This window comes from Populus alba, chromosome 4 (genome assembly GCF_005239225.2).
Source record: "Populus alba chromosome 4, ASM523922v2, whole genome shotgun sequence".
Classification (NCBI taxonomy): domain Eukaryota; kingdom Viridiplantae; phylum Streptophyta; class Magnoliopsida; order Malpighiales; family Salicaceae; genus Populus; species Populus alba.
Window position 1 is genome coordinate 1,749,570 of NC_133287.1, and position 14,468 is coordinate 1,764,037.

The 14,468-nt window shown below is 34.2% G+C and overlaps 2 protein-coding genes and 1 non-coding gene across 3 annotated transcripts; 1 reads left to right on the forward strand and 2 right to left on the reverse strand.

The window, feature by feature from the left end:
- The first annotated feature begins 3,281 nt into the window (after positions 1–3,281).
- LOC118058837 (uncharacterized) lies at positions 3,282–5,162 on the forward strand. The gene is made up of 4 exons (XM_035071598.2): positions 3,282–3,437; positions 3,540–3,657; positions 4,683–4,774; positions 4,887–5,162. The coding sequence occupies exons 1-4, from the start codon at positions 3,422–3,424 to the stop codon at positions 4,949–4,951; spliced, it is 291 nt and encodes a 96-aa protein (XP_034927489.1). The 5' UTR covers positions 3,282–3,421; the 3' UTR covers positions 4,952–5,162.
- An 833-nt stretch (positions 5,163–5,995) lies between these two features.
- LOC118058828 (uncharacterized) lies at positions 5,996–7,139 on the reverse strand. Its single transcript, XR_012169531.1, has 3 exons — positions 6,816–7,139; positions 6,546–6,630; positions 5,996–6,446 (listed from the first exon to the last, which is right to left on the reverse strand). It is a non-coding gene; the product is annotated as an uncharacterized protein (transcript).
- A 3,961-nt stretch (positions 7,140–11,100) lies between these two features.
- LOC140955506 (uncharacterized) lies at positions 11,101–11,538 on the reverse strand. The gene has a single exon (XM_073408684.1). It carries the CDS (start codon positions 11,536–11,538, stop codon positions 11,101–11,103), a length of 438 nt encoding a protein of 145 aa, XP_073264785.1.
- Between the last annotated feature and the right edge of the window lie 2,930 nt (positions 11,539–14,468).

Below are 14,468 nucleotides of genomic sequence, written 5' to 3' on the forward strand. Positions count from 1 at the left end.
ATGAAAGGATTTGAGCACACCAAATACTTCATTTTTATGTTTCAGTAAATACAACCATGTCATTCGAGTGCAGTCATCAACAAAAGTCATAAACCAACGATGACCAGAGGACATAGTTACCGAAGAAGGTCCCCACACATCGAAGTGTATTAACGCAAAAGGAATTGCACTTTTATTCATGCTCACAGGATAAGAGACCCTATGACTTTTGGCTAAAATGCAAGTATTACACTTAAAGTCTGAGTGCATTGTATTGGAAAATAAATCTGGAAATAAGTGCTTCAAATAACCAATTGAAGGATATCCTAAGCGATGGTGCCATAGTCGAATCTGCCTTTCATTGTTACTGACCCCATGATGCATGTGATTGGCTCTGCCTAAACTTATGTCATCCACATAATATAATCCCCCCTCTTAGTACCACGCCCAATTATCTCCTTTGTGAGAATATCCTGAAGGAGACAAAACGTAGAGTATATTAATACCACACAATTAAGATCATCAGTCACTTGGCTTACAGACATTAGTTTATGGGAAAGAGAAGGAACAAGTAATGTATGAGATAATGATAAAGAAGGAGATAGGATCACTGTTCCATCCTTTGTAATCGGACAAGTGTCCCCATTAGCAGTAGCAATATGACTTCGTCTTGGTGGGGTTGTTTGAGAGAAATCACTGGAGTCAAATGTCATGTGATCTGTAGCTCCAGAGTCAAGAATCCATTTTTCCTCATCACTGTGAGTAGAGCTCTGGAGTGCATTGTTGTTGTTACCTGGATTATGTGTGTTGTCTACTTGGGAGGTGAGGGATAATGATGGTTCCCCTGTGACTACTGTGGCTCTCCCTGTGTTGCCATCAATAATAGGAGCCTCTTGTTTCTTTTGTGCCTGAAGATCATGCCACCATTCTGGATATCCATGCAATTTGAAGCAGGTTTCACGAGTATGTTTAGTGTTGCCACAGTGAGTGCATTTTATTCCATCTGATGAAACCTTAGTTTTGAAAAATGGGTTTGCCTTTCCATTGTTCAGAGAGGGATATCCTGTTTTCGGTGGTGTATGATGATAGCCAGTCTTGGTCCCTTTGGATGTCATAACCATACCAGGAGCAATCTCTGTACCTGATGTCATGACTGTTTGTCTGACATCTTCCCGTCTGACATGAGCATAGGCCTGCTCAACCGTGGGGAATGGCTTTAGCTGGAGCACATCACTTCGAGTTTTATCAAGCCGGTCATCTAATCCATCAAGGAAGGTATAAACTCGGTCTTCCTGTAGGATTGAGTTATATTTCTGAATGTCACCAGCACATTCCATTGGGTTAGGACGTCGAAAATCAATTTCTCGCCATAAGCCTTGAAGATCATTGTAGTATTTTTCAATGGATTCGCCAGCTTGTTTCATGCGAGTCACATGACGACGAAGGTCATAAACTTGAGACGTATCTATCCCATCAAAATATGTTAGAGCAGCAGAATCCCAAACCTGTTTTGTAGTTGGGAAGCGAATGAAATTAACGATCAATGAGGGGTCCATTGAATTAATCAACCATCCTTTTACTATGGCATTTTCAATTCGCCATCTTCTGAATGATGGATCTGCTTCTGGAGGTTGAGGAGAGTCTCCATTGATATATCCTAACTTGTCTTTGCCAGAGATATACATCTCTATAACTTGCGACCATAAGGCAAAATTAGAGCCATCCAACTTGATGCTGATTGGAGTTGTCGAAGAATCAATTGATGGTGAGAGTGGTGAGGTCTGGGATCTGGAAAGGACTTCTGTCATCTTGGTCGTTAGGCTAGTAAGAATTGATTCGGTGTGGGGGTTGAGTTGTTGTGTCAAGTCAGTTGATTCAGCCATGAAATTCAGCCGGTTTAAGTTCTCTTTTGATTATTGGGTGGGTTGAGCATAGGTTTTAAGAACCTGCTTTGATACCATGTTAATCTTATAAGGTCTTTCTATTCCTTTTATTCATTCAATTCAGAACAGAGTACAATCGGTTATATATAAAGAAAAACATTGTTGAAGTTATTCTATACAACACAATCTCTTATGCGGAAATTAAAGTTGTCCCCTGACGTGTAGGATTTCCTTTGCCTAACATATTCCTATATTTTCTCTAACTCCTTTGTTGTAGTAACTCACGCCAACAAATTCAACATTTAAACAGGGTAAAATAATAAAATTTGATATTTGTTTTTTAATAGAAGATATGCCTTTCTGGGATATAGAAAATATTACTTAATTAATATTTCTTGCTGTGGTCATTTGATTATTCGCATGGGAGCATTTCTATTCAAGAGGACGCTATTGTCTTGTTCCAAGATACATGATAAAAGGCAACTCACGTGAAATTAAGCAAACTAATTATAATTAATTCTAATTAAATCTTAAGAAAAAAAATAAAATTATGACAGATTGTTAAAAAGAATGTTTTTAATATTATATATATATATTATATATATATATATATATATATTATATATATTATATATATATATATATATATATATAAATTTAATCTTATGCGAAAACAAACTGGAGATTGAAATGTGCAGGGTAGCCCCTGTTCCAAAACAGAGATGAACATGTAAATTTTTATTTATTTATTTTTGGTAGACGTCGTTCACCTAAATTTTTTTTAAAACAAGAACAAACTACTTGTCATTGCAATGGTAAATAACATGTTGTCTATTGGTTCAACACCGGTTATCTAAGATAGTGGAAAGTTGGGTTTTTTTTTTTTTTTTTTTTAGGATCCAAGAAACTTATTTCAACACTTTATTTATTTTAAGATATCTAAAAAATATTATAAAAATCTTAATAAACTCATTTTTTTTTGTTTTAAATCAACATTGAATAAAAATAAAAAATCAACTCGAATTTAAAATTTTTTCTAACCATGATCTATTTTTTTAACAAGATAAAAGCTAAAAACAAAAATAATTAAGCTTTTCTTATTGAATAAAACATTTTAGACTGAATATGTTTATCTTCATTCACTTTTCCATTCAATTGTTTTTCAAATTGACCGCATCTTGTATATAAATTTCCACAATAGAGTTAAAATATTAAAATAAATTGATAAAATGATGCAATTAAAAAATATAGAAAACATTTAGGACTTCATTGATAAAATTTATAAATTTGGGTCCAATTGAGGATGGGTTTATAAGTCTGAGACTAAAATTGAGGTTTCCCAAAAATCTAAACACTATAAAACTCACCGACTCTTCGGTCAACATTACTTGCCGCAGTTTGAAATTTCTTTTTAGCAGTAAGGACACTTTAGTCAATTCATCCGTCCAATCGAAAACTCTATACATACATAGCAACGACTTGTCTCTCCAATCTCCTCTTCTCCAGGAAATCTCAATTTAGGGCAAAAATCCCCAAAAATCAGAGCAAAAACAACAAAAATGGTGTGCGAAAAGTGTAAGTCTCTTAATCTCGCATCCCAATATGCTTAATATATGATTAATTAATCTAATTTTGTCTCGATTTTTGAGATTTATTTTTTAATTTTGATTTTTTTAGGTGAAAAGAAGTTAAGTAAGGTGATTGTTCCTGATAAGTGGAAGGAAGGAGCTAGCAACACCACCGAAGGCGGTGGACGGAAAATCAACGAGAATAAACTCCTTTCCAAGAAAAAAAGGTTCTCTTATTCTTCTTTTTTTTTTTCAGCCTTCTGTTTCTTCTTCTTTTTTTTTTTGTTAGTTCCTGGCTGTGATCGTTAACACAGTGAAAAAATAATTTTTTTTAGTTTGCGTTTTGGGATTTCTCGGTAGTGACTAGATAGTGTGAAATAACATGTGGTAATGCTGTTTGATAGTGTGATTTTTATGGTATTTTCTGAGCATATGAAATAATGAATGAATTGCGATGCGGATGAATAACTAGGTTCTTGCTTATTGTGCAACTTTCCCGTTCTTGGATTTGTGGTGTGGATGTGTTAAAATATTTGGTAGAGTATGATTGTAGATTAGCTTCGATAGTATTGCTATTTGTTTGGATTATTTGTGTAGAGGAAAAGATTTTGTGAGCTAGTTTTAGGGTAAATTAAGGGTATGAAAACAAACTGTGGGAGTTGGAGAAGTTTTAGACTTGTTGGATCTGAACACCCGCAAGGGTTGAAGCTTCTTTCTGTAGAGAGTATGGAGTTCCTGTGCTACATGAGGAATTAGAGCTACTGGGCTAGAATTTTCGAAAAAAATGAGAAGGCTTGTATTTATGTTTATAAGCATGTTGGCTTTGCTAAGAAGGTTACGAGCAAGTTATCTGGCGATGTTTGTGTTCTAACTTAATGTATCTGCTAGAAATTTTGTTACCCCTTTTGCCGAGTGAAGGACATCTAGATCTCAAGTAGCAGTAATAGCCAGTGGGTGATTAGGGAATTAGAATGCAAGGATCAGGATGGGTTTGGTATAGACGCAGTAGTTGTTGTTGGGGTAACTGATTTCCGTATTATTTTTATATTCCAGTTGAATGAAACTTTGTCTTTCTTCTAGTTTACCTCGTGTTCTTGTATTACACTTTTGCTGCTCTTTTTTTTTTTTTTTTTCAATTAGACATGATAGTTTGTTGACACTAATGGTGTTTCACAGTAGCAATGGGATTTCGCATTTGTAATTCTTGTGGTGTGATTCTGTTTTAACTTATTTGGAGTTCTATTTCTTGCAGATGGAGTCCTTATGGAAATACCAAGTGCATGATTTGCAAGCAGCAAGTACATCAAGATGGCAAGTACTGTCACACCTGTGCTTATTCCAAAGGTACTGTTGTTGATGTTCTGACTTCTGTTCTGTGTTCTGATTCAGATTTGTCGAGTTCAACATATTAGTAATTGTTTTGCAACAAGTTCTAATTTTGCTATTAATATTGCAGGAGTTTGTGCTATGTGCGGAAAGCAAGTACTTGACACCAAGCTTTATAAACAAAGCAATGCATAACACAACTGAGATGCTATCTGGTACTTCTGGTCTGAGTGTTATAACTGATATACTTGTGATCGTCAAGCTTATGAATATGTAATCGGATCTGTAACAATCGCTGACAGTCATGTAATGTACTAGAACGCTTGGTTGGTTTCTTTATTGCTTATCAACAAATTATGTTACGAGTACAGTATACAATTTCATATCCATTTTCTTTTTTGATTCACCCTCCAATGCACACTTGTTTGGTATTAAAGATAGTGAACTTTTAGAATGATACAACTTTTGAAGTGATAATTTTTGTTAGAACGATGGAAAATATGTAGAAGTGTCTGGTTAACTATAGGGTTGAAAAAGTGAAGTTATATTGAAAATAATAATAAATTTATGTAGTTGATATTATACATATATCATATAATAGATTATTACTTTATCATTAAATATAAGAGAAATGGCTTTACATACATTTATAACAGGGCACTATCCTTACATGTATTCAATGTATCTTTAAAATGTTTCTACATCTTCAACCTATCATTTTGTTATATTTTCATCATCAAAACTAACATAAGTACATAAAATGTTACAAAATATGATGAAAATCAACGAAGGATATACCAGTCAGTCAACATGAGGAAATATAATGAAAGGATGGATTAAAGGCAAATAAACAACCATATTTTTAGAATAGATTGGATATAAGGATGAATTAGACACAAACTCTAAAATTTAAGGACGTGAAAGGATACGCGAGTGCGTGTATTTTCATAAACAAAAAGCTGGAGAAGCTCTAGGTTTTGCCTTTGAGTTTGGGACGTTTCGAGCTATAAAGCCCAAAAGCCAAAAGTTTGGAAACGGACCCCTAATCATTGCTTTCCCTTGTTCTGCATTGTTTTTATTTTCCATGGTGATATTTTCCACGAGAAAATGATATAGTGGTTGCCTGTGGGCTCCAAACAGTGAAAATACTGAGCTAATCTTGACGCAAACAACAACAATAATAATGGCTGCCCAACTTTTTCTTTTTTAAAAAAGATAGGTTAGTAAGAGTAGGAAAACTCTGAAAAGGAGATCTTTGGGATAAGCACAGGGGACGGATAAAGTCTTGCTGACAATTACATGGCACTAGAAATGGCCATTGAATCTCAAGCCACTTGCAACAATATTTGGTACATGAAAACGTATTGGAGCACAAGAAATACATAGATTCGGGAAAGACAAAAAGAAAAACATAGAGACATGGGATATTCACGAGGAACATTATCCTCATTTAAGGTATAGTAGCTAATAAATGATTGCAATAACCCTTCATGAAACACAGCACAGCTACAGAACCAGCTTAACCCTTCATCTTCTGCTCATGAATGACAGAAGCACAACTCGCTTTAGCAGAGGTAAAGTAAGAAAGCTTAAGCTACGCCTTCATTCACTCGTAGAGCATCTAGTGTTCCAATACTTCTCTATTTCCTCAGCTGTTCTTCCTGGAATCCTTCCAGCAATTAGAGACCACCTGGTGATTAAGATTATTACAACTTGGGTGTTAGATAGTTTGAATCTGAAGGCTAACAAAGTCATTGAAAATAGAAAAACAAAAGGGGAACAGACAAACCTCTCTCCAACTAGATTAAACATCCTAATTATAAGCGTCTCCTCATCCTCAGAGAATTCAAGCTTTGATTCCTGACTTGTTTCCTCTGAACAAAACACCCCAAAACCAATAAACTCTACACCCTTTGGAGAACAAACATTTCATACATAAAACCGGAAGGCTAACGAACATAGGAGGGGCGAAACTAATACCATGTAAAAACAAGCAATATTTCTTACCAAGATGACGTGAAGGTAAAGGAAAATTCCCATAAAAGCGAGTGTACAGTACCTCTAGAATCCACAGAAGTTTCATCAGAAGAAGAATGTTCAGTGTCAGCCATAGGGAAGAGGAGTAAAGATACTGAAGGATCACAAAGTTACCAATAGGAATTTAGTGAAGAAACAACGGAGGTATAGCTTTTGGACACTATTAAAGGCACCCGAGGACTAATATACTAATAGCAAAGGGTGCGAAGACTGGTAGTTGTGCATAGAAGGACATATGCAGCACAACTGCTTTGATAGGTAGTAGGAGCTATGAGTCATTCTTTCGCATTTAATTTTGGTGTCATCTTAACCAGGACCACATACAGAAGGCCAAACTAAGATAATCGAGGATCGATGCCCTCCTTTTCTTTTTCGCTTTTCCACACCTCATATCCTAGTATAATATTACCACGTCTTTCCACGCATGGTTATTGGAGGAGATTGCTCATTACATTCGTTTAAATTCAAAGTAAAAGTGGGAAAACATTATGATGAACAAACTTCGACAAAATATGAAGGTTTTTTTCACTGGTAATGAAAACTTTTATGATGTTTAAATTATAATTACTTGATATTTATAGCATAGAAAGGAAACAGATTTAAAAAAGAACAGAAAAAACCATATCCGATCCACCAAGAGTTATTATAATCTTCTCTTTTATTAAAATATTATTTTTAAACTTCTCATTTCCTGTGTTTTTTTTCCTGGAAATTAATAATTATAACATGAGCCTTCGAAATTCAAAGTTAATATTTATGTTGTATTCTATATGGGGCTAGGCTTACAGATGACACCGTTCCATATATTCATGTAGTGGTTGAACTTTTGCAATCATGGGCAACTTTTACAAACATATCAACGTTGTAAACTCAAGGGCATGCATGTTCTTATCCAATTCTTGAAAATATATATATATATATATATATATATATATATATATATATATATATATATATGTTGCTTCTCACATAGCTCCAAGGAGATCGATAGATCCGGGGTCGCTATTTAGAAACCAGCTGGACCATTATGGAAGCTGTAGACACATGAACATCGTTTTAATTGAATCCTATTCATGGCAGCTAGCGAAGGTCTCTATCTACAATTTGGGCGCATCTGCTTGAACTCATTATTTTCACTGTTGAGCGTTCCATATTCTGTGATTAGCATGACTTTTAGCCCCCCAAGTGTCATGATTTCTAGGCTTCATGATGATGGGGGAGAGCAAAAAACAGTTCTATACTTTCATGTAAGCATTGAAATTACCAGCTACGTTCCATTAATGTTTGTTGATAAAATATTTTTTAATCGAAAATATATTAAAATAATTTTTTTATATATATTTTTTAATATTAGTACATTAAACCAATAAAAAATATCTAAAAATATTCAAACAAAAAATACTTGAATAAAAATATAAATCCATTATATGATGGTGTGAGATTGAGGTGAATACAATTTCGTTATCAATCCATTTACAAATCGGCACGAGGGGGAGGAGGTTAATGCAAGTTTCATATCAGTAAAATGTTGATATCAGAAAGGTTATATATTAGATTTGGATTTATTAGGATTTTCTTATGAATCTAATAGTTTAATGTGCATAAACATTTTACTGATACCGATATTTAAAACTTAACAATTAGTAAAATATAATGTTTATCGTTAAGTAATAAACCTAAACATCAGATTATTTTATCTGACAACAGTATACATATATATAATTGAATAAAAGAGGTAGTTGAAACATGCTGTGACCGCACTTCAGTAGTCGTACCGCAAATGGGACATCGTCTTGTCTGGGATCCAATATTGAGCTCATCGAAAGCCACACAAATCTTAGCTTGAATTCTGCTAAAATCTTATCAAATCATACGAATTGCCAACAAATTCATTGATTGTGGTGTTTTTTTTTTAGAAAAAAACTTATAAATCGTTTGAAGGAGACTTATGATTCTCACGTGGAAGACTGGAAGAGAAGATGACAAAGCCAACAGATTCATTTGGCTGGCCACTAGCAAATGACAGATCATGGAACAACAACAGATCTCAGGAATTGTTGACTTTATTATTAAGCCATTTGGATGGTGAAATACAGTGATACAATCATCCTCTCACATTTTATTCATATCACTATTTATTGGCCCGCCTGCACGGTGCATAACAGGCTGCAGGCTGCCGTGTCGGCTTGTCCAGAGTCGATAAACCCAGCACGCGTGGGCTGTTTCCGTGGCCGGGCTCATCCTTACGGGACACAACAGGCTACCACGCTGGCTCGTCCAGCTTCGACAGGCTCAGTATGCGAGCTCGTCCAGCTTCGCCACCAAGTTTCCTTACTTTATTCCTAAAATCTTCAACATGTTTGTCCTTGCCCAAAAAACTTTATTTGATTTCTATTTTCATTGTTATTGAATTTTAATTTATATGACTTTTAGATTGCATGTTATCACATGTCCAAGATTTTAGAGATGATTCGAGGTTAAAATGACCGGTCAAATTTTACATGCAAGAACTTTTAATCATTGTGAAACCTAAGATTTTAAAAATGATAACGTTGACAAAAATTAACAACTTTTTTTCAATGTGTACTTGTTAAAGAGGTGCCTAAATCAACATTTTAGTCTCTCAATTTATATTTTTTCTTTTTTGGTATTTGGATATATTTTTTGGTTTTCTTTTTATTTAAATCTCATACTTTATTTTTATATGTTCCGGTCCTAGATCTTGCAAGAGAGAAAAGAAGATTATTGAAAAAATTGAGTAGAAAAAATGCTTTTAGTCGATTGGATTCCAACTATCAATAACTTTTATTTTATTGTTTATCGCTTTGACTTTGATAGATAAACTTAATGGAGGTGGTTTTCACCTCCATTAATATCAGTAAAAGTGGATTACAGCTTAGAAAAGTGTTTTTAAATTTAATTTAATTGTAAGTTTTTAGACTAATTAAATGTGTTTTGTTGTTAAAAATAAGGTCATAAGGGTTTATAAGATTTGTTTTCATGATTTATGTGAAAAATTGTTAGAATCTAGGTTTTTTCGTTTAAAAAGTTAGACCTCGATTTTTTGGCCATTAAAGACAACTCTAGCGACCATAAGAGAAGGCAGATAGACAATGCATTATTTATCCAAGTAACGTGTCATTTATCCAAATGGCTCACATGTTATATGTCTACTTTAAAAAATAGTTAGGGATGATCTGTCATACACTCTTTAAGAAAAATAAAAAAAAACACTTGCACTTAGGTTTTAATATAGGCAGGCTTAATAAATATTTACATTAAATTTGTCATTTTTTTCTTTCAAGTCATGATGTAATATTCCATTAGAAGCAATTTTTATTGATTTGTTAATGATTGTTGTATTAACTAGTGAATTAGTAATTAATTTATTTGACCAAAAAAATATATTTGTCAAGGAAATATTCTTGAAATTTTATTTTTTGTAAATTATATCAAATAAATTTAGATAGTCTTATTTACTATAAAAAAACCAATTCAACCTAAAATTTAAACTGTTAGATAAGGTTCAAATACATAATTTATATTATTTTTTTAACACACCCTTTCAAGTAAAAGCTCTTTGGGTTTAAAATTTGCACAGACTCACATCACTTTATGCTTAATTTTTATCAAATAAATAGAGATGGTAAAATTTAAACTCATGATCGCTTGGTTATTAAGGTTCTGATATCATGTCCAAGAACCAATTCTACTCAAAATTTTAAACTGTTAGGTAATATTCTAAGATATGATTTATATTATTCTCTAACATTTACCAGCCATGTAAACAAAAAAGAAAGAAAGAAAGAAAGAAATTGATACATGTATTATATAAGATTTGAACTCATCTCATAAAAGCAAAATAAACCTTTCATCACTTAGCTAATTCTACCAATGTGATGGATATTTCATTCTAACACTAAATAAAGGTAATATTAGAAGGTAATTTCAGAATATATATATATTTGAGACTACAGGATCTAAAAAATTAAAATCAGAAATTAACGAAGTTAATTGATTAAGCGTATCATAGTTAATACCTTTTCTTTCAAGAAAATTATTTGAGGTTATGATTCTTATTTTAAATCCAAGAAATAACATTGAAAAACTGGCCCCAGAAAGCCAATTATTTATCAGAGGCTTAAGAACTAACCTGCTGATGGGCAATGTGAGAAGCTACTACCCCGTGCTTTTACATTAATTCCATAACCTCGGACCATGCTTGTATCCGGCACATTAATTTTTATTCGGGCTAGCTATAAATCACAAAGCTATTTATTTTGATGAAACAAATTCCACTACATTTGCTAAATCATACGAAGGTGACAACCAGGTCTTATGTCACAATCCCAGATTTTCCTGCTATCTTCAAGGTTATCATTGCCCTTTTTTAATTTGATGATTCCAATATCAATTCCATACTCAAAATTAAGCATCTGCTTCAAGTTTGCAACTGTGTTGTACTCATGGACAAATAGCTCATACACCTTGGATATTCCACGCCTGTTTGGTCGTCCATGAACCAAGATTTTATAGCGGAGACTGAGAGTAGTATCGTCAACGATTCCATAACTTTGCAATTTGTTGTAGTCATATAGCATTGTCGAGCCATCCATAAAGAGTCTTTGGTTCGCAGCTAGGAACCCGAGCTTCTCCTGAACTTGCACTTTTAGGTCAAAAACAGCTGCATCATCTTTTACTGTAAATTCGTGGTTTAGGCCTTCAAAATGAATGTTGATCTTCATTGTTCTGTCAAAAAGTAGTAAGCAAACGTTTGAGCAATCAAAACTAGCATAAATCTTATTGTTAAGTAATTACGATATGTAAATTGCAGACAACAGACGCATGTCATAAGAAGGAAATAAAGGTATAATCATGTAATAATCAATAGACGCTGCTGAGAATTCTGAGATATATGCCTCTTAATATTTTAGCCCAATCTTTTTCTTCAGTACTTTTTTCTGTTTAAACTGCATAATCATGTCATCAATGCAAGGCTAGTTTAATTTAAAATATGATTTGGATGCTTAATTTTCTTTGGTATTAAGCAGGGTAGCTAGAAAATATGTGTTTGACTGCTAAATTCTTTCCAGATTCTTGCAAATTAATCAGTTCTCCAGTATTAGATAGCAAGAAATTAACATGCCAAGCGTCCTCTCACCCCATGCTAATATCCTTGAGTCTTGACGTACGAAATAAATTAAGCCCGGAGAAATTGACCTGCGTGTTAGCATTATATGAGTTTCATGAAATTAGTATGATAAATCTAATAATGGTATTTATTGTATCGCACCAGCCTTTTTATCGACACCCGAGTCAGTCTAACCTCTAGATTTGAGAAGTCTGGATTTCACTGACACCACAAAATGCCCTCAAGAACTTACTGTTAAGAAAGTTCAATATCCCACACCAAAGGTGAGAATTGAACACTTTCTTCTCCCGAACTTATGTAGGGAGATCCCACTCCTTGATTTGAGCTTCTCTTGTGATTTCCCTCTTTTATAGTGCTTCAGAATTCTTGTCACTAGTATAACTTAGGATCTTCAAAACGAGTTACACTGATCAAACTTGAACGATACACACACACACACATTATCTTCCAAAATTTAAAAAAGAAAAAGAAAAGGGTTTTGTTTGATGATTATCAAGGGGTGTGAGGTTATCAATTCCATAGAAGAAATGAGTATTGTAAATTGGACATGAAGGATTTACTAAAAATCTTGATAAGAGACTCGAGGAGTTGTAGTAACAAGGCCAATGCAAAAAGATTAAACTTGGCTATTTGTATTTTTTGAGAAAAAAACTTCTTATATTGCATCCAATAACCTAATACACTATCTAGCACTTGCATCGATGCTGCTAATGCATTTTATTCAATTTCTTACCCACAAAATCATTCTATTCCTAATGATCACAAGATAATTCACCAAACAAGTAAGTGCTTAAAGGTGATGAACTTGGGATCGAGATGTAATTATGTGCTAAATTAATCATGTGCTATCATGGGATCGAGATGTAAGGTTGTTGCAACATGATTTGAATGCTTACTTTTCCAGTATGGTAAGAAAAAAAAAAATGTGAATTTACTGTCTTACATTCAAATTAATATGTTACTTGAACTAGATAGCATGGAATTGACATGAACCAAGTTCCAACTAACCTCATGACATTATTATTTTAATTTAAAAGAATAATATGAAATAAATTCCTTGCGAAAATATTTACCTAGGAACACTTCTGTGACAGTTACCCAATATTGTAGCTAAAATTTTGTTGTAACCCATTTTTGGGTCCCCACAAAAATAATAATAATAACAATAATAAATAAATAAATAAATTAAAAAAAAAAAAAAACAAACAAACAGTGTCGTTTTGACACTGTTCCTCTTTCCGCGTGCTGCTAGAGCCCCACACCAATGATTGCAGGCTGCTCCCAAAAACCTGCCGCACACCCTGCCGAAATCAAGGGAGCGGCGCCTTGCTGTCGCGCCCAATGGCCGACCAGCCGCCGCGTGACCCGCTCCCTGGCTCCACAGTGAAAAGCCACGCTCACTGGCTCTATAAATAGAGGAGGAACGACGAACAAAAGGAGGAGGAGAAGAAAAACCGGAGAGAGAGGGAAGAGAAGAGAAGGGAGAGACAAAGAGAGGAGAAACCCGAGAGAGAGGGAAGAGAAGAGGAGGGAGGAGACCGAGAGAAAGAGAGAGAAGAGGAAAGGAAAGGAGAAAGAAGGGAGAACACAGAAGAAGAAGAAGAAGCAGAGGAGAACGAAAAAAAAACAGAGGAGAGAGAGAAGGAAAACGCAGAGCCACCGCCGGCCACCCCACTGTCAGCGCCGCTTCCTGTCGCCACCAGTAGCTCCGCCATCGACGACAGCCACCACAGGTCAGCCCTCTACCCCTTATCTCGTTTTACTGTTCATCTTCTTGCATGCAGAACGTGCACTGTGCACGTTCTGCAAATTAATTACCCGGTTACTGTGCATGTGCACAGTAACTGGCTAATTAATTCACTGGTTACTGTGCACACAGTAACCCGTTTACTATGTGCACAGTAACCAGCCCATGCATTTGGCCAGGTTCGGCCCAACCCATGTATTTGGGCCTGACCCGGCCCATTTCAAAAAAAAAAATCAAAAAAACATTTTTTTAGCATTTTATAATTTTTCCGCGTAATTTTTATGTCATTTTGATTAATATTGGGTGGTATTTTATGTTGTTAAAAATACAAAAAATCTGATATTAAAATACCCGGTTTTCGTCAAAAAACTTCCAAAAATACAAAAAAAATTAAAAAAAGAGAAAAAAATGTTTTTGTGCATACGGCCAAGTGTCTCAAAGCTAAAAAATTCATATTGTATTTTTCATACACCAAAAAAAAAATATTTTAGCATGCATTTTGGCTTTAATAACCAGTTTATTAAAGTCAAGAGAATATTGGCCAATATTTCAAAAACAACAAAAATTTTATTTTCGTTTGTCTCTTAGTATCCGGGGTATGACTTTACACGTAATGCATATTCCGGATATTTAATTCTTTTTTTTGGACAATAGAACTTGGGGTATGACATTACACGTAATGCGTATTCCGGATATTTAATTCTTTTTTGTTTGGACAATAGAACCCGGGGTATGACATTACATGTAATGCATATTTTGGACAATAGGAAACCACA

Excerpts from the sequence above, each read along its gene's own strand:
- LOC118058837 (XM_035071598.2), top strand. Across the intron at positions 3,658-4,682 it reads CTCCTTTCCAAGAAAAAAAG|ATGGAGTCCTTATGGAAATA; the intron begins GTTCTCTTATTC and ends TATTTCTTGCAG. Across the intron at positions 4,775-4,886 it reads CACCTGTGCTTATTCCAAAG|GAGTTTGTGCTATGTGCGGA; the intron begins GTACTGTTGTTG and ends TTAATATTGCAG.
- LOC140955506 (XM_073408684.1), bottom strand. The coding sequence starts at position 11,538 with ATGAAGATCAACATTCATTTTGAAGGCCTAAACCACGAATTTACAGTA.